General features: G+C 32.4%; 1 protein-coding gene across 1 annotated transcript in view; it reads left to right on the top strand.

Annotated features, from left to right (window-relative positions):
- LOC115890772 (Down syndrome cell adhesion molecule-like protein Dscam2) overlaps positions 1-19,318 on the top strand; it is a 196,229-nt gene that overhangs the window by 46,560 nt on the left and 130,351 nt on the right. Inside the window, exon 4 of the mRNA XM_030911106.1 lies at positions 6,376-6,555. Coding sequence (XP_030766966.1) covers positions 6,376-6,555 — 180 coding nt within the window. The remainder of the gene's footprint in view (positions 1-6,375; positions 6,556-19,318) is intronic.

Below are 19,318 nucleotides of genomic sequence, written 5' to 3'. Positions count from 1 at the left end.
TGTATAGTAAATAATCACAAAATTAATGAAAACTCAATTAAGTTACTACACAGAGAAACAAAAGGTAGACACTTAAATTACATTGAACAGTTAGAAATACTAAAATCTGTTAAAAACGAAAATAATGTTAACGACCAACAAGGATTTCTAAACACATTTTTTATTACCCCTATTGTAAAGTCTCTGAACCCACCCCCATAGCACATATATATATATATATAGTTACAGTGTAGTTAGACGATTAGTTCTTAAAAAACTCTTGAAAAAGGCCTAACAAGCCGAAACATATATGTAGAGTTAAAGTTACTCTTATTAAAAGTTTTTTGAAACATCTAAAAGCGTGCTTTATTAAAATACTAATATTTCAACGATGTTTAACAAGGAACCAACCACAGCTTCAGTACACTTTACTTTTACATTGGACGCGCATTTCGCTCTGTTTTTGTTTTCTACTTTTTGATAAATATATATTTTCAATTATTAAAAACTATATAATATAAACTATAATAATGAATACTATTATATTATATAAACTATAATAATGAATACTATTATACTAACAGGTACAGCAAATTATATTTAATACATCGTTAAATGTGGATATTTAAAATTAATTCTTGCGGGGTATATGTTCGACATTATTCCTAGATTTTATAGGAATACCTATAACACGAACTTTTGTCAAGTCTCTTGAGAACATCCATCGAAGAATAATTTTATATAATCGATATCTCCCTAAACAGAAAACTACAGAATTTTTATTGATTTTATTCAATATAGTATGTTTCAAAATACACACATTGAAATAATAAGTTTTAGGCTTTTACTAGACTACACAAAACCATCTTTTTGAAATTCTGGACGTACGTTTTGTTGGGAATGATAAAAACCTTTTTCCCTGTTTTAATCATTTAGTAACGATCACAGCTTGTTTATTACCAGCTGGTCATCTTGCCGCACCTGCTTGCCGTACGCAGGTAGTAATGTTATACAAATACATACATAACGAATCATGTGCTGAAAGTGAAAAAAATGGTGTGGTATTATAAAAAATGTAAAGTTCATATAACTTTTTACCACTCTTTAACATTTGGTTTTTCTTTTTGTACAAAAGTGGTGGCACAAACGTACGAAATCGAGGCAGATAACGAGTACGTCATTCGTGGAAACGCCGCCATCATGAAGTGCGAAGTTCCTTCGTTCGTGTCCGACTACGTCATGGTGGAAAACTGGCAAGACAGCCAGGGAAACACTTATCTTCTAGAAGAAAATTACGGTATTTGATTGCAGGAAAAATACTCCCGATTGTAGCCTAATCGTTTCCAGATATCCAAAACTTATCCGAATGTTTTTTGACAGATTTTTTTTAATATCTATATCATACACTGGTAAAATATTATATAGTGTATATAGAATAAATGATTTTGGTGCTTTGTGGTAACTACAAGAAATAGGCGTAGAAAATGCTACAAAGGAGATACTTCTCCTTTATATTTATTATTATTTTACAACGAATGTTAAAAAAAATGATTTTTTTCCATAGCAAATGTTAAAAATGCCTTATATCAAAAACAGTAGATAAAATAGTACTTTAAACGCACGGGTAGATTAAATGATACTTTAACAGCTAGGATAGGTTAAAAATTAAAAACTTTATTTCTTCTCGCACGTTTTTTAATTGCTTCCATTTTTGAACATTTTTGTATTCCTTTCCTTAAGTTATTCGGGATTTAAATGATAGTAGTTTGGATATAGCGATTGTCGCCTCAGCCTGAATATCTGTTGGTAATTTACTTATTTCGTTTTGAGCCATTTCTGGCTCGAATTCAATCAGCAATCGACACGAAAGAGAATTAAAAAATATTGACTCAAAACTGACAACTAAAGAGACTGCTTTATTTATTTGTCAAATTACATAGAAACCAACGCCAACCCAGCACATTATTTTTTCTACTCGTAATAAATTCCTTGAAATAATAATTTCTGAATATTTTTTAAAACGTAACTCGCTATGGAAAAAATATCGTTTTATACACGACGATAAAATTGCATTATCGTAATAATTATAAAATACCATTTTATCTTCTTGTATAAAAAATGACTATGTTTATAGTTTATTTTGAATTTTATCGAGTTTTTTTATTGAAAAAACAGTATTATCAACGAAAAATATATGTTAACTTGAGAAAGCTTCAAAAATAAAATTTTGAAGTAAAGAATCCTTATTAAATAAGTATTTATATCTACCGACCTGGTCATTTGATTACTGTGTATAGGATTTTAACGTGTAAGACAGAGAATAATATAAATGACCGGTTGACAGACAGAGAGACAGCATCAAAAGGGGCCGGCGAGGAGCCGGTGCGACCGATACAGTGTTGCCGGTTTTTATGGGTGTGGGCAAGGTAAAGCATAAGCATGGTGGGAGAACGCATTGAGAGGGGCGGTGCTTTATGTTAAGGTTCGTATTCACTATCCGAAAGAACAAAGGAATGAAATTCGGTATATTTGGACAGCAAACCGAATGCATGCGGCCGTTTGCCATTCGGTTCGCTCCATCATTCGTTTCCAGTCGGTATATCAGAGATGTTCGCAAACGAATGAAAATTATAGAACGGCGCGAACAAGACTGGACGTTCGCTCGTTGGATAGTAGCGTTCGTTCGGATAGTGAATACGCACCTTTATGTAGATGAAAGGGTGGGAAAAGGAAATAGATCACCTGAGATCCAAACTATGTTTGCATCATTCTTTTCGCCTAGCTGTTTCGGTATGTACGTTAAGTGTTTCAAAAATGGCTATTTATACGACCGAAGAGAAGGTGCATATCGTTAAGTGGTTTTACATTTCGTCAAGTGTGGAAGAGGTCATTGGGCGTTTTGTGTTCACCTTTCAAGATCGCCCTGTGCCTTGTGCCACAACTGTACGCAACATTGTCCATAAATTTGAGCAAACATTGCGGCGTGCAGAAATTGTGACAATAAGGAAGGCGCAGAGAAGGTGATTCCCGACAAGGAAATTAATATTTGTGCCGCGGTCGAAACAAGCGAACCTTGTTCAAGCCGAAATATAGCCGAACAAGTTGGTTGCAATGCTCGAACGGTGCGCAGGGTTTTAAAAAAGCATGGATATAAGTCCTACAAAATCAGTACCACGCAAGAAATTTTTCCCGCAGATTGTAACAGACGTCTGGAGTTTTGCGAGGCTGTAAGAGAAAGAGCCGATCGGAATAATTTATTTTTGGAAAATATATTATTCTCAGATGAAAGCTCGTTTCCCTTACATGGCTACCACAATCCTTCGATAGTACGTTATTGGTCTCGAGAAAATAAGCACCTTAGTATGGCACTGCGGACACAATATCCACAAAAACTAAATGTTTGGGCTGGCATGCTGCAAAATCATATCATTGGGCCTTTTTTATTGATGGTATGTTAACAGCTGCCAAATATTTGGATATGCTACAAAACCAAATTGTACCAGCAGTTCGAAATTTGCCAATCAATTTTGAGGAAGTGTGGTTTCAGCAGGATGGCTGTCCTGCGCATAACGCGCGGAACGTAAATCTGTTCCTTCAAACCACATTTCCCAATCGGCTAATTTCCACACATGGCACAATTAATTGGCCACCACGTTCTCATGATTTGTCGCCCAATGACTTCTTTCTGTGGGGATATGTAAAAAATTCCATTTATGGCCATAACCTTAATAATATCGTAGTCGTATATCTATTCTTTCCAGTGGTCCAACAATTCTATAACAGCCGTGTCATTGACGAGTACGTACTGAAGGGCAACACAGGCATTCTAAAGTGTTTGGTACCCAGCTTCGTAAGCGATTTCATCCAGATAGAGTCCTGGGTGGCCGATGACGGTACCACCTACAGCTACGAAACAAGCAAAGATAATGTTTTGGGTAAATAATAATGAAAAAAATCCACGAATTTCTTCCCTCGAACATTCCTAATTTTGTTGGAATTGCCAAAATCCAAAATTTTGTTGGAATTGCCGGAATCCGATGCCAAAACCTTTAAAAAATTGATTTGAATGAATGTTTGTTTTCTTGACACAAATGTAATATAATAGAACAATTAATTACCTAAGGATTATACTATATCTGTATTGTAGCACATTTTTAGACAACTTCTTTATTTTTAAGGTTTTTATGATCAAACATCAACAATATATTCGTTATGTTTGGACTAAATTTTCTCGGAAATAAAGACATAAATTAAAATTCCGTTATAATTCGGAAATAGATTGAAGTTTTGTGATTACAGTTATATATAATTTACATGGTTTTTTTAACAAATTGCTCGCTATTTTATGGCAAATGCTGAAGCTCTGCAAACTTTAATCAAGCCTTAATCAAAGCACGTGTATTTAGAATTTTGGTTGTGGCTTAACACGACAGGATCGGGCTAAGCCTTAGGCAGATTTCTGAAATATAATATACAGGGTGTCCCAGAAATGAGTGCAGATATTTTAAGAGGTGGTAGATCTGGTCAAAATAAACATATTTTCTCTTTACCATTTTTAAAATAAATTGAAAATAACCGAGTTATTTAACATTGAAAATTTAAAAAAATAATCGCAACATTTTGAGAACCGCCGGCAGATATTGCCAACTACATCCAATTACCCGGATCAAGCCCGGATTTCAGTTAATTCGACGCACTGTGTTGCCATAGGGACAAGAAAGTATATGTTAAAAGTAAGACATAAAATCACAACACCTGAGGAGTTTGCAGAGATGCATTACATTTTTAATATTGTGATATTATTACATAAAATAAATTAAAAGTTAAATGTTTAAAAGTTAAATTAAAAAACTTACCCAACATTAAAAAGGATACTTATGACAGATCGATGTAACTGCGACAGTTCTCTTTTTTCGATACACACTTAACTACACTTGTGCTGCTTTACTTGTACGTGCTATTATAAAAACTGCTAAAATAACAGTCCCCATTTTTAACTTAACACATTATTTTCATATAGGCTTCATCACAATTTGAACCACTGATTTACAAAACACCTTGAAAAGCACACATTACACATTACTTTGAATATCTTTCTGAATGGATAAAGGTTGAGAATTATTGTCTCTTACCGCCACTTTACAAACTACTTTCAATCTAAGAAAATACATGTTTCACTCAACAATTTTAAATACGTATTTTGTTTTTTCGCTATTTTTTCGATGTATTTCGACAATTCCGTCGACAGCCCAACCGTCGGCCAAGACAGCCGCGCATCACAAAATTGTTGAGTGAAACATGTATTTTCTTAGATTGAAAGTAGTTCGTAAAATGGCGATAAGAGACGGTATTCAAAGTAATGTGTGCTTTTCAAGGTGTTTTGTAAATCAGTGGTTCAAATAAAACAGAGAAACATAAAAGAAAACAAACAAAACAGAAATAAATCGATTATTCGTTGGGCTGTTTTCGATATATTGAATTCTAAATTATGATAAACATTTTAGGAATTTCTTTTTTGTGACCTGGTTGTGAATAATATGATGAATCATTTTCGTAAACGTCATAAACGTAATGTTTTAGTTAATTTTCATTGGTTTTTGTTAAGTTTTCATTGAAAGGGTAAGTACTAAAAATAATTAATGTGTTTTTTTTTTCTATAATAATTATTAATAATGAGCACTGATAAAAATTTAACATTCCTAATTTTTGAGTAGAAATTTGTCTATGAATTTATAAATGTAGAACTATGTAGAATGTGGATAACATAGGAGGTTGCAACACTGCAAGGTTTAGATACACCGTAGATAAATCTCAGTGAATCGCAGTGAATAAACAAGTGGCTCTAAAAAGTTTTTTCAAATTTCCCGGAAAATGTCAAGAAAAATTTTAAATTTTCAACATTTTTTTTTCGCAAAAAAAACCTCATAGGCGTGTTTCTGGGGTTGAACTATACTACCAGTTAAAATATTTGCACTTATTTCTGGGGCACCCTGTATATTTCCTTCGACCACACATCCGCTTTACCCGACCCCTGAGAGCAACCCGAAGGTATAGCGTAATAGACTCTTAAGAATTTGCAAAGTTTTTTTTTTAAACCATGGAAAAATGTAAAACGATGATGGAATTTCTGCAGCAATTTTTGCGGAAGCTCAAGAAGCAACTATTCATTTACTGCCTGCCTAGAAGAACCTAGAATTTTATTCCATTATTCCATTGTTAGTGTACTAGCTTATATTAGTATTAACGTGTAATTTTGTAGTAATTGGTTCGAATACTACAAGGAGTAACTGGAATTTTACTGATAAAAACGAACATTCTATATTTAAAATATCTTTATTGCAGATTAATTAAAAAACACGTTGCAGGTATATGATTATTTTTTTCTTCTTGCTTCAGTCGTGAATCAATTCTACGAGACCAGAGTTACTGACGAATTTGTCCTGAAAGGCAACACCGGGATCTTAAAGTGCGTAGTACCAAGTTTCGTGACTGATTTCGTTGTGATTGAAGCTTGGGTAGCTGACGACGGTAGTGCCACATACATCTACAACCCCAAAGAAAAGGGTGTCAATTTCGGTAACTAGTTGGTCAGAATTAAAGACGTTTTTTTTCATGCAAGAGTTTGGACAAAATAATTTAAACATTGAAAAAATAGTACATACTTTTTGATATATTTATTGTTCCAGATGTTCCAAAACCAATTATAAAATAGTTAATAGAATATATCTTAAACCGATATTTTTTGACTAAAAAATGTTCCCAGTTATTTTTTCAAATTGTCTCACCCGGTATAGTGAAGATATCATGTATCATTATACTGAAAGTAAGATATTCGTTCAAATTTTCTTACACTGTATAGTCCAGATATCATGTAACATTACACTGAAAATTTTTCCTAAAAACGTATCGACCTGTCCTCGTATTGAAAAATCAAAATGCCACTTTAAAGCGCGGTCCACACGCAACGACTTATCGTACGGTTTGCTTGTGTGGGTAAAACGTTGCAGATAAAACGTACAGACCAAGTTTGTGTCCACACAGTGTTGCCAGAATTGAACGATTTCCTTTAATATGAAGGATTTTATAGTCACATTTTGCCGATTGGATAATTATTATGACAATATGAAGGTTTCTGGCAGTTTTGCGCAACCAAAATTGTTAAAATATATGTAGTTGGAGTATTTATTTTAAAAATAAAAAAAAATGTTAAAATTGTCTTGCTTCCATTTTTGAAAATTTTTGTATTCCTTTTCATAAGTTATTCGGGATTTAAATGAAAGTAGTTTGGATATGGCATTTGTCGCCTCAGCCTGAATATCTGTTGGTAATTTACTTATTTCGTTTTTAGCCATTTCTGGCTCCAATTCAATCAGCAATCGACACGAAAGAGAATTAAAAAATATTGACTCAAAACTGACAACTAAAGAGACAGCTTTATTTATTTGTCAAATTACATAGAAACCAACGCCAACCCAGCACTATATTTTTCTTACTCGTAATAAATTCTTTGAAATAATAATTTCTGAATATTTTTTAAAACGTAACTCGCTATGGAAAAAAATATTGTTTTATACACGACGATAAAATTGCATTATCGTCTTCCGAAATTAATTCAACCAATCAAACACAAAATTCGAAAATAATTTTGTTTACATTCCTCACAAATGTTCAAATATTTTCGAAAATTCTCTTTCACTTTTATCTAGTAAATTCTGTGTTTGATAACTTCCGGTTTAATAAGACAGATTTTCGTAATCAGATGTAACCTAATTAAAATCAAGATTATTATTGTTATAAAACTGACAGAAAGCCTGTGTGTATTTTAGCTTCAACTGGCGGCAATATTTCTTCTTTTTGTTTAGGAAAACTGAAATATATCGTGCAATGGTTTAAAAATAGGATGTTTTAGAATCATATGGTGTTAATTTAGGATAAAATTCGCTATGTTCTTGATTTTCTTCAAGGCTAAACCATTTGTATCTGTATAAAAATTATTTATTAAATCTAAAATGTAGAATGGTTTAGCATGCAATGTTATATAACATTAATTGTCAACATTTCGCCTGCATAAGAATCTTACTTTAGTCTATGTTTTTAAAATTTTGAACTTTATAATCCTACTAAATGATTATTACTCTATTACTCTTTGATATAGCCGTTGATTTAATTCATAACGAGCATAGAAAAACATCTGTTTAATTGAATGATTTATTTGAAACGACCCTGAGTTTGAATCGGTTCAAATTGGCATTTTTAATATGTGACCGTTATGAACGCTAGATTTCTCAATTCTAGCGACTAATCCGATAATTCGATGTGATAGAAATGATTGAATTAATAATAGTGTATTATTCAACGAGCATATAATGGTGGCTGTTATTTACGCGGATGAAGTTTATGTTTATTATATAAATCATCTAAGTGAATAACAGCCATTATATGCTTGTAGAATACTATACTTTATCCAGGACCATCAAAAAAATTTAGATAATATTAATATAAGTTTTTATTTTTAAAAAAACAACTTTTGAAACCCCCCATGGATGAATGCAAAAAATAACATTGAAAAATTCAAATTTTTAAATCGAATTTTAGAATGCAAAAAGTGACATTTAAAACTTCAAATTTTTAAATTGAATTTTAGAGTAGAAAATGAGGGAATATTAACATTGTTTCTTCGTAATGGTGTTTAATAATTTGTTTACATATCGAAATATAACATGAGAGACTTTTTAAAAAGGAAAAAATATATTTTAAAAATCTTATGAGAAGAAAAGCAACTTTTGGAACACCCCATAGATGAATGCAAAAAGTGACATTAAAAAATTCAAATAGATCCTGTTTGGAGTTTGGATTGAGATATCCGTGGAAGCGGTGAATAATGAAACCATTATTCACTAGTGAATAATGGTATCATTATTCACTGCTTCTACGGATATCTCGATCCAAACTCCAAACAAGAGCTGTGCTCGATCCAATTTTGTTTTAATTAGTTAAAGCTAAATTAGTGAGCTACCTACTCTTAGGAAGGTGTAACAAGGTAATTAAAAACTTGTGCTTACCTTAAAATCTCTTTTAAACTACACACAAACAGGACATTTGTATAGAGCTTCCGAATGATAAAACAATAATGGCTGCTAACACATACCACTGCTAGAAAGGAGAAAGGAGAGAGGACACATAAGATACACTTGGTCGGTGTATTTACGCTGAGGCTATCCGTGCGTGCGCACACCTTCAATTCATGCTAGAATGTAGACACAACAGTACACTATTACAAAGTGTCTATATAGATATTTATATTATGTGTATACGTCACATTTTTACAAGGTGTGTACTATAGGCACAACTATGATACGAAGTATCACACATACATATGACTTATACATTGTATGTCTCATATACCGACGTCAGATTTCATCATTTTAATAATTATTTGTTACGTTACAAAAAACTCTTTAGAATCTTGAGTGCATACGGTATACAACTAGTAAACACTGTATCACACAATTCTATCAATATAAACCTGAGTGTATCTCATCACGTATATGTTAGAACTAGATGAACACTTAGGGTCACTTTAACATGTTTTGTTTCTCATGTGTCTCCCTTGTAGAAACGTAATTTCATTTGGACGTGCTGTATGGGTAGTTAAAGAAAATTTCAATGTTTTGTTTCCATGTTATACTTACTCGTTATCCTCGTTCAATATTTTTTTGACATTAAAAATAAAAAGTTATATTAATATTATCTAAATTTTTTTGAGAGTCCTGGATAAAGTATAGTATTCTATTCGAATATAATGGCTGTTATTCACTTGGACGATTTATGACCTGTAAACTTCATCCGCGCCAATAACAGCCACCATTAATATGCTGGTTGAATAATATACTATTATTCACAAGCTTAAGCGAGGTTTGCACTGTATGACTTTTGATGCATATCCAAAGTGAATCATTCAGAGTGGAATCATTCAGTGTAATCATCGTTTTTTACGTAGTTTTAACCAGTTTACTGTTTCATATTCGGCATACTGCTCTATTTTGTGTCTGTAGAAAACTGCAAGTTGTGAAATGAAAAAAGAGGGCTGTTTGCAGTTATGAGGCATATTCTGGGCTGCCTGTCATTCTACAGGTCGAATAACGTGAATAAGTGAAATAGAATAGTACATATTATAGCTGAACACGAAATCGCATACTGCGATTCTATCGCAGCGATTTTAAAATCCCAATCGCAACTCGCAACGTGCGATTGGCTCTCATAGGAAACTGCGATTGTGATTTCTCCTATTTGCAAGTTTCAATTTAGGCAACCAGTATTACTATAGCTGCGATTTGCGACTTTATTGCGATTTGCGATTTTGCTGCGATTGTGATTTTGTAAACTGGGACCTATCTGCGAGTTTGAATTTTTAGGAGTTGCAATTTGCGATATTGTTGCGAATGTAATTTTGTTGTCTATTGAAGCATTTTATAGTAAACTGCGATTGTATTTTCTCTCTGATATTTATTTTTAGAGAAGTTATTTTTAAATTACACCTTCGGTATTTTTTTACTTTATTTATTTGAGACATTTTCAAATCATTAGACATTTTCGCTTAAAAAAATCGTATTTTAAATTTCAATCTAGAATGTCATGGCTGTGTTGTTAAAACACTAATTTTAATCAAGATGCCTTGGAAAAATAGATTTGATCGTCTATTGTTTTTTGCTGTCCTAACCAGTTAAAAGATGCCCAAATCGTATTTTTAATCATATCTCAATTTTTCCAAATGGGACGAGGATGGCTCATTGGCATATTTAGAAAAAGCTTTTACAAATAATTTGGTTTCATAAATATTAAAATCGCAATCGCAGGTTACAGTCGCTGCGATTTAAAAATCGCAACTTCAGTTTCAATTGCGATTGGAAAATCGCAGTTTTGCTCATCTCTAGTACATATTCTTGATGCATTTTTTTTATTTTTTATTTAATTCCATTGTTTAATTGAACAAAATATTATCAAGAGTAATAAATTATATTTTATTTGCAATAAAGATTTCTTTTTTGGATATTGCAGTTGTAAATCAGTACTTCGAAGCCCAGGTATACGACGTGTTTGCGATCAAGGGCAACACGGCCGTTTTCAAGTGTCAGATCCCGTCCTTTGTGTCAGATCACGTGGAGGTCGTGTCCTGGCAGGACACAGCGGACAATAAGTTCCTACCGCCTGGTGATAATTACGGTAGTACTATTACTTCTACCTAGACCTGTAAACTTTTATTTAAGGTCCTTTTGAATCCCATCGTTAACCGGCCCTTTGAAGTGGAACAGATGGTCAAAACCTTTTCCTATTGAAAGATTTTGAATGTTATTTAAATCACGAAATGTATAAGAAATATTGATAAAAAAAGAATTGATTTAAAAAACCAACGTTTAACAATTTATATGCCTATGAAACCTGTGATTATTGCTTTTTTACTAAAAAGAGATGCTTTTGCTTTCTGCCCACAATATACAGGGTGGTCCGAACTGTATTCCGGAAACTTCGGCAGCATATTCTGCATATAAAAATAAGTAAAAAAGTTCGTGTAAATGTATGTCCTAAAATGCTTAGTTTCAGAGATACAGGGTGTAGAAGTTTCATTTATATTTCGATTTTTTCTAAATAATTTCTGAAGTAACCTCAGTATTTGAATGAAAATTGGTGTCTGGGAGTTTTTTGACATGAGAAATTTGATTTTGATGTCAATATCACTCCTACTAGTAGAGGGCGCCACCTACATGTATTTTAACTGTTTTGAAGCATAATAACTTTTTGGCCGTACCTGTATAAAACTACCGAGCGAAAAAATATACATCTCTGTGACTTTTTACGTAAAAAATATCTCTTTGTAAAAATCGCTACGAGCAACCGTTCTCAAGATATTTAGAATAGAAGTAGTCAATACATGTCATTATTGACGAAAAATAAACAAGTTGAGTTGTGATAGTTATTTCATTGAAATAATAAATTTGGAAAATTTTTATTTTTTTTAAACTAATTATATTTTTTTTGCAAAAAATGATGATAAAACAGTTTCTGTTGAACTTTTGGCACAAAAACATATCAAATTTATCATTTCAGTCTAATAACTATTTAGTCAACATGTTTAATTTATTACAGTTGAGGGTTGGAACCTTTGCTGTTACACAGCAAAATAAAAACACTAAATCACCACAATACACCAAAACACTTTTACTTTTACACTGGACGCGCGTTTCCCTAACCATGTTAGCAGCATCAGCAGATGAATATAAACTGCCTGCTTAACTAAACCAGTTTATAACCAAATGCTGATGATGCTAACATGGTTAGCGAAACGCGCGTCCAGTGTAAAAGTAAAAGTGTTTTGGTGTATTGTGGTGATTTAGTGTTTTTATTTTGATGTTTAATTTATGTTAATAATGACAGGTATTGATAATTTCGATTCCAAATATCTCGAAAACCAATACTCGTAGCGATTTTTACCAAGAGACCTTTTTCACGTAGATAATGTCGTAAATGTATATTTTTTACACAGTAGTTTTATACAGGTACGGACGAAAAGTTATTACTCTTCAAACCAGTTAAAAAATATGTAGGTGGCGCCCTCTGCTAGTAGTAGTCATAATGACATCAAAATCAAATTTCTCATATCCAAAAACTCCCAGACACCAATTTTCATCTAAATATTGACGTTACTTCAGAAATTATTTGGAAAAAATTGAAATAAAAATGAAACTTTTACACCCTGTATCTCCGAAACTAAGCATTTTAGGACATACATTTATACGAACTTTTTACTTATTTTTATCTGCACAATATGCTGCCGAAGTTTCCGGAATACAGTTCGGACCACCCTGTATATTCAGAAAATAAAATAAAACAAATTATTAACGTATTTTAAACCCACATTCGTTTAAAATGTTTAAAATAAACATACTTCCTGTAAATAAATTTTGTATATAGAAAAAATAAATAACCGCCATTTTCACTATTAAGTAACGTGTTAAAAACTGATCACTAACACATACCATATCTGTAATTTCTAGGCCAATCGGGTTTAAAATAACTATACGGGCGTATTTGGTAATAAATGATAATTTATTTTCAAAAGATTGTCCATTTTTTTTTAAATATTTTATCCTCTCTATAAATATAAAGATATTTTAACAAGAGAGAACATTCATTATCTAAATTTATATGTTTTAAGTAATTATTTAAATTGATGGACCGTCATTTTAATTGGCTATTTAATTTTATTGGGTGGAAATTGTTATTTCCATAGAGTTTACATTTTTAACTAAATATTACAAGACACTATTTGATTACAGTTGGTATAATCGATATTTTAATGAATTATTGTCTCAAAATGCAGTTAATCTGACAGCAAGTGGCATAACAATCCAAAAGAAGAATCTTCTGGTGCCTCTTTACGCGAAACAAATTTATTTTATCAAAAATCCAAGTTAAAACACTAATAGAATGAATTTCCTTATATTTGCGTAGATACTCTATAATTATTATTCTCAATTTTTACTCCAGAGTTTGTAGAAAGAACAAAAATACCTTAGTACAATTATTCCAATACTTACACAAATCGTCATATCTAATTGTCATTACAAAAAGTTCGTAGAAGCTAACTATAAATGACATTTTTTACACATGTAACTATTGGTGTATTAAAAATAATTTAGATCGTCTAAATTAAAACAAAACGTTTTTTGATACGTAAAATATATTTTGAAACTGGTATTAACACGAAAAAAAAACGACTATCTTTTTCTTTGGAATATCTTTCCCCATCTCTCCCCCTATTCGCCTGTTTTTTGTTTACTTCCGGTTCATTGACATCCAGTCTCGTTATGCGGGGTGCAGGGAAAAAGGGGATAGGTCAGACGAATCCGTCTTAAAACAATGACCGCGCATTTTAAAAGCTACTTTATATAGAAGGAAGCTTCTACGTATGCTTCATGCGATAAGCCGAATCGACTGAAGTCGATTCTTTATTTGGCAGGGTCGACGAGCTTTTGGCCGAGATCCACCCGCATTGTGTTGGTTTCTTGTGGAAATTATCGACGCCAATGCAGTATGTTTTGGATTCAGGAATAGAAACATTCTAAAATAGTTATCGGTAGATTGTAGTAGAATGTAGTAGATTGTATGGGTGGGATGGAATGGATAGTTAATCACCGCGGTTTTATAGATTTATTTTGTCTCCCTTTTTTTGAGTTGTTATAACTCATCTCTATTGTGTTTGTCCCCTTTCTATATCAGCACACATTCTCCTATCCCTGTGCCCTGCACTAGCTTATGCAGGTCCTTGATAGGATGGGAGCATAGTTTCTCCGGTTCTAGCCTAGCTTTCCCAAATAAGAAGTGTCGCTTGCGATCCAGGACATCGCAGTGCCATATTATGTGCAGGCTGTTTCGGGATCTTTATCGCAGAGTCTGCAGCAAAGACTTCCTTGATACAGGTTGAGCTTATTCAGGTAAGAGGCCTGTTGTAATCCGCACTTTATTCCTTCTAAGCACTAGCATTTCTTTTGCGGTTTTAGAACTAGGTCCTTGGATAAAAGCCTTGCTGTTTACAGAGGTTAGTTTTCCATCTCTGATATCAGTCGTACCAAAGATTATGGCATGAATGGTTGTCGTCTCGGCATACTCACTGATAAGGTGTTCTGGTGTTTCCCATTTTCCCCACAGAATCTGCTTTCGCTCTTGTTTCTTAGCTTCAATCTATTGAGGTGTTAATTGAGGAGACAGTGTCCTGTTAAAAACCCCGCCAATCAAAAAATAAAATAAAATGAAGACAATCCGAAGATTGTTCATACTTAATACAGGAAAATCTTTAATTTGTCTCGTTCGTAAGTCCTGAGAAATTTTCTCTAGTGTCTTTTGGAAGATTCCCATTTCAGGTTACGGATGGAGTCTTCCAGATTCTTGAGTTCTGTTTTAAGTTCGTTTCCACTTGGGATATAGAACGGTTCTTTTATTGAGTGTTCGCTCTTTTTCTAGCTAGATTGTTTTTTTATTACCTTCCATCGCTTAATGGGCTGGCACCCAGAGTAAGAGGATTTTATTTTCTTTGCCTAATTTGCTTAGTTATTGGTAACTGTCATATTATATTTTTTTGGGACTACATTACCTATAATTAATTTTCGGAGATTTATCTAATTTGAAACTCCCCGCATTACTCTAAAAATAAATGGGTTGTTGTTATTCAAATCTGGCCATCTCCAAACCTGATTCCTGAACGAGTGTACGAATCACTTTGACACTTAACAATAAGATCCTTGATTGAAAAATGACCGTTAAACTTCTCCGGACCAGTCGCCAATTGAGAGAATAGAGCTAAATTGATTTCTCTGCTGAATAATAGAGCGTGTTATAAAGCTTACGATCGTACAGAGCTATTTTTAGAGACATATACGTGGACACAAACAGGTAACGGAACAGTGAAAATGGCATTAAATGACCTCAGAATAAGTTGCTGTGGGAAATGAAGACTTTTCTTTATTTGTTATTGTTTTCTTTGACAGTTGTTGCCTATTTGATGTAATGTTCTCTTCGTGTCAGTGCTCTAATATTTTGATGATAAGTAATTTTGTATGGTTTGGGGGGGGGGATATGGTTGAATAAGCTGAAGATGATTATGATGATGATAATGAATGCTAATAAAAATCTGAAAAAAATGTTTAAGATATAAAAAAACAAACTAAATATTCTTCTAATCCCAAAAATTTGGTAAATTTTTTAACTTCTGTTCAGAGCGATACTTCAACTTTTGTAGCATTTGTTACAAATAAAACTGATCTACAGAATACAAATTTAACATTTTTTTTCGTATTTTCAAAATAATGATTCCACTTATCTTTAATGAGTGTTTATTTATTTTTTATGCTTATTATAATTACACAAACTTATAAATTTAGTTTCCTGCGAGTTTAAGAGACTGTACCTACTTAATCCAAATATATTAAAATCAAATCAAAATCCTATCTCGATCCTCTGCTTGACTAATAGTTTCTCCCGTGACTTATATATTAACTACGACATTAATTGAGCTCTTACACTAATTATTATTGATGTTAGTGTGACCTAGTAATGCCACTATTGGTACTATTATATAGTATATATATATAATAGTACGTAGTCAACCTCCGGTTGTTTGATCGGGTTAAAATGCACAATGTGATATCTGTTCTTACTAAATCTATGATATGAACTGATCTCATTGGTTGACTCAACATTAGGACATTTTAACCATATACTACATACAAAACAAAATAAAACGACACTCTAATTCATTCTTCATGTTAAGCTCCAAAGATACTAAGGCGAAGAATTAAAAAGGGAATAAAAAGAAATGAGAATTTACTATTTTTAGAGCCAATGGAGAATGTGAAGGTAAAATTTATTGGCTCTGCGGGTAGAGTCAGGCGAAAAACCCCGATAAATTATGTTGGTTTTCTTTGTGTGTGTACGGTCGTATTAAAACGCACTAGTGTTTATTTTTCTCTGACAGATACACAGGGACACTAGAAAATAAGCCCCAGGGGAATGTTCTTAATTAATTTCGGGTCTATTTTTGAAAAGGAAAATGTCAAAATGTCGTTTTATTTTCGATCATAATTTGTCGAGATTTATGATTATAAATTTTGAAATATTATAGAAGCATGTTAACAGAAGAGAAGAAAGTTTTGGTAGTCTACTAAGGGCTGGCAAAGGTTAGTCTTCGGTCGAGATTTCCGTATTTAAGAAGAGTAAAATGCGTTTATAAGGTACTGAACTCCATTGCCCTTTTTGGCCATCTTTCCCCTCCCATTCTTTTTACGTGCCCATACCATAGTAGCTGTCTCGATTCGATGTTGTCGGTGCTGGTATATATTCGCCTTGTTCTTTGCCTGATCTCCTCATTTCTAATGTGTTCCATCCTTGATATGCGACATGCTCTTCTGAGAAAGTCCATCTCCACTGATTCGACCATCCTTCTTTCTTTTGCTGTAAATTGCCAGCATTCGGCACCGTATGTTAAAATTGGATCTACGATTGCTTTGTAAATCCTTATCTTTGTTTGGATGGATGTTTTATTTGACCACAGGAGAGGGTTTAAAAGACCGATTACTTTCTTACCTTGTTGAACTCTATGTATATCTTTCTTGGAGTTCCCTTCTTCACATATAATACTTCCTAAATATTTATATTCGCTACATCTTTTAATTTCATGTACGTGTAGTTCAGGATCTTCAGTTTGTTCTTCTCCTACTTTCAGGTATTCGGTTTTTGTGAGGTTGATATTGAGTCCCCATCTGTCGTATTTTTCCTCAAGTTTCCTCAACATATAGTCGGCATCCACCTCACAACCTGCAACAATAACTTGGTCGTCTGCAAAAAACAAGGTCGATAGACAGTGGTTGTCAATCTCTATTCCCATAGCTCTACTCTTCCTTCTCCAGTTTTTCAATGCCTCCTGGATATATATTTTAAATAAGGTAGGTGATAAACTGCACCCCTGTCCATTATTATTTTTAAACACTGTACATTATTATTTTTAAATATTCAATAAAGCGATTAAAAAAATCTATTTAGAAGATTCATTCTATAAGAGATGATAAAAAATAAAAAATAAATATTATTAAAGAAAAAATTTGAAGGATTTTCATTTTGCAGTTTAAGAAATGACGTAAATAAAACAGAAAGAGGCAAGTGAATGGACTCACAGTACGATTTTTCTGGTGAGAAAAATATCCGCTTTGTTAAAAGAACTTTATTTCGACAATAAATAATGCCTTCACAGGAAACTTTGCAGCCATAACACAATTTAACTGAGATTTTACATTTAAAATGTGTTTTGTTCGAGGCAGGAAGTTTAGGCAGTACATGCCAAACAGGCGAATGCACACTATAAAATTGCGACATCCAGAGTATTTGTGCATTTGTTAAGCATCTTTACTTTTCTTTTTTTTATTATTTCTTTCTTTGCAAAGAAACAAAATTTACTGGAGCAAACCGACGCACCTGCGATGTTACTATATTCAGGCACAAATTAACTACAACAGATGCGAAAGAACACCGAATTACGCGTTCAGGTTTCTGTGACCTTCAGAAAGAGTTCATAGACAATCCGCATCAATGTATAGTTTGGGTTATTATTTGTTTGGGTGAAAATAATCTGCACCAATATGTTATCGAGGCATATAATCTCACAGTAATTTAATAGATTGCTCGTCATATTATATCAGTTCGTAGGAGATTAGGAAAAAAAGATATTTATAGTATAAAAAATTAATTTATTTAACAAAATTTAATTAAAGATGTGACAAAATAGTTACTTTTCTATTGGTTCTATCGGACTTTTTTCGACTATATAAATCTTTATTTTTTGTAAACTTTAACGGATAAAATATTTTCAATCTAATAAATAATTTAATGATGTAAATAAGAGGAAATTTCTCACATGAGTGGTCAAATTCTATAGTTTTCATTATATCAAACAGCCTCTGAATGTTTTCTTCAGTGCAAAACTCATCAAAATTTAATATAAATAATTTTTCCATTTCCAGTAAATAAAATGAACAAATTTTTCCACTTTCATGATCAAAGGCTTTTAAATGGGTAAATAATTTCGAGTTATCCAGAGATTCGGATTCTTTTGCAAATTTTAGACAAATATCACATTGATGTATTTGAAGACCCTTTTAATTGATGTAGTCAAACATAATTAAAGGCATTTTGAGTTGAAAACATTTCTCAGAGGCTGTTTGATATAATGAAAACTATAGAATTTGACCACCCATGTGAGAAATTTCCTCTTATTTACATCATTAAATGATTTATTAGATTGAAAATATTTGATGTATTAAAGTTTACAAATAAAGATTTATATAGTCGAAAAAAGTCCGATAGAACCAATAGAAAGATACTATTTTGTCTCATTTTTAATTAAATTTTGTTAAATAAATTAATTTTTTATACTATAAATATCTTTTTTTTCCTTATAAATAAACACATTTGTATCCCATTTTAAATAAGATATACAAATTACCAAAACTTAGAAATAACAGTTCAAAACTTCAACAAAAATCCTACACCCGTTTTTAAAAAGAAACATATAACCACGCATTATGTCATTCCAGCAAGCGAATACGACACAGCATAGGTTTCCGGACTAAACGACTGGTGTATTTACACCACTCAATAGGCGTGTGGTGTTTGCCGAGCGGTTTCCGATGCAGTCGCTTTCTTTCGCATCTGTTATAGGTAATTTGTGATTCAGGGTTGTGAACATTTTTATTTTTTTTTTAAATACAAGGGATATTGTTGTTTTAAATATTTT

Source organism: Sitophilus oryzae, unplaced genomic scaffold (genome assembly GCF_002938485.1).
Source record: "Sitophilus oryzae breed Bouriz unplaced genomic scaffold, Soryzae_2.0 scaffold_910_pilon_pilon, whole genome shotgun sequence".
NCBI lineage: Eukaryota > Metazoa > Arthropoda > Insecta > Coleoptera > Curculionidae > Sitophilus > Sitophilus oryzae.
Note: the sequence above shows the minus strand (reverse complement) of the source record. Positions and strands in the feature narration are given on the sequence as shown.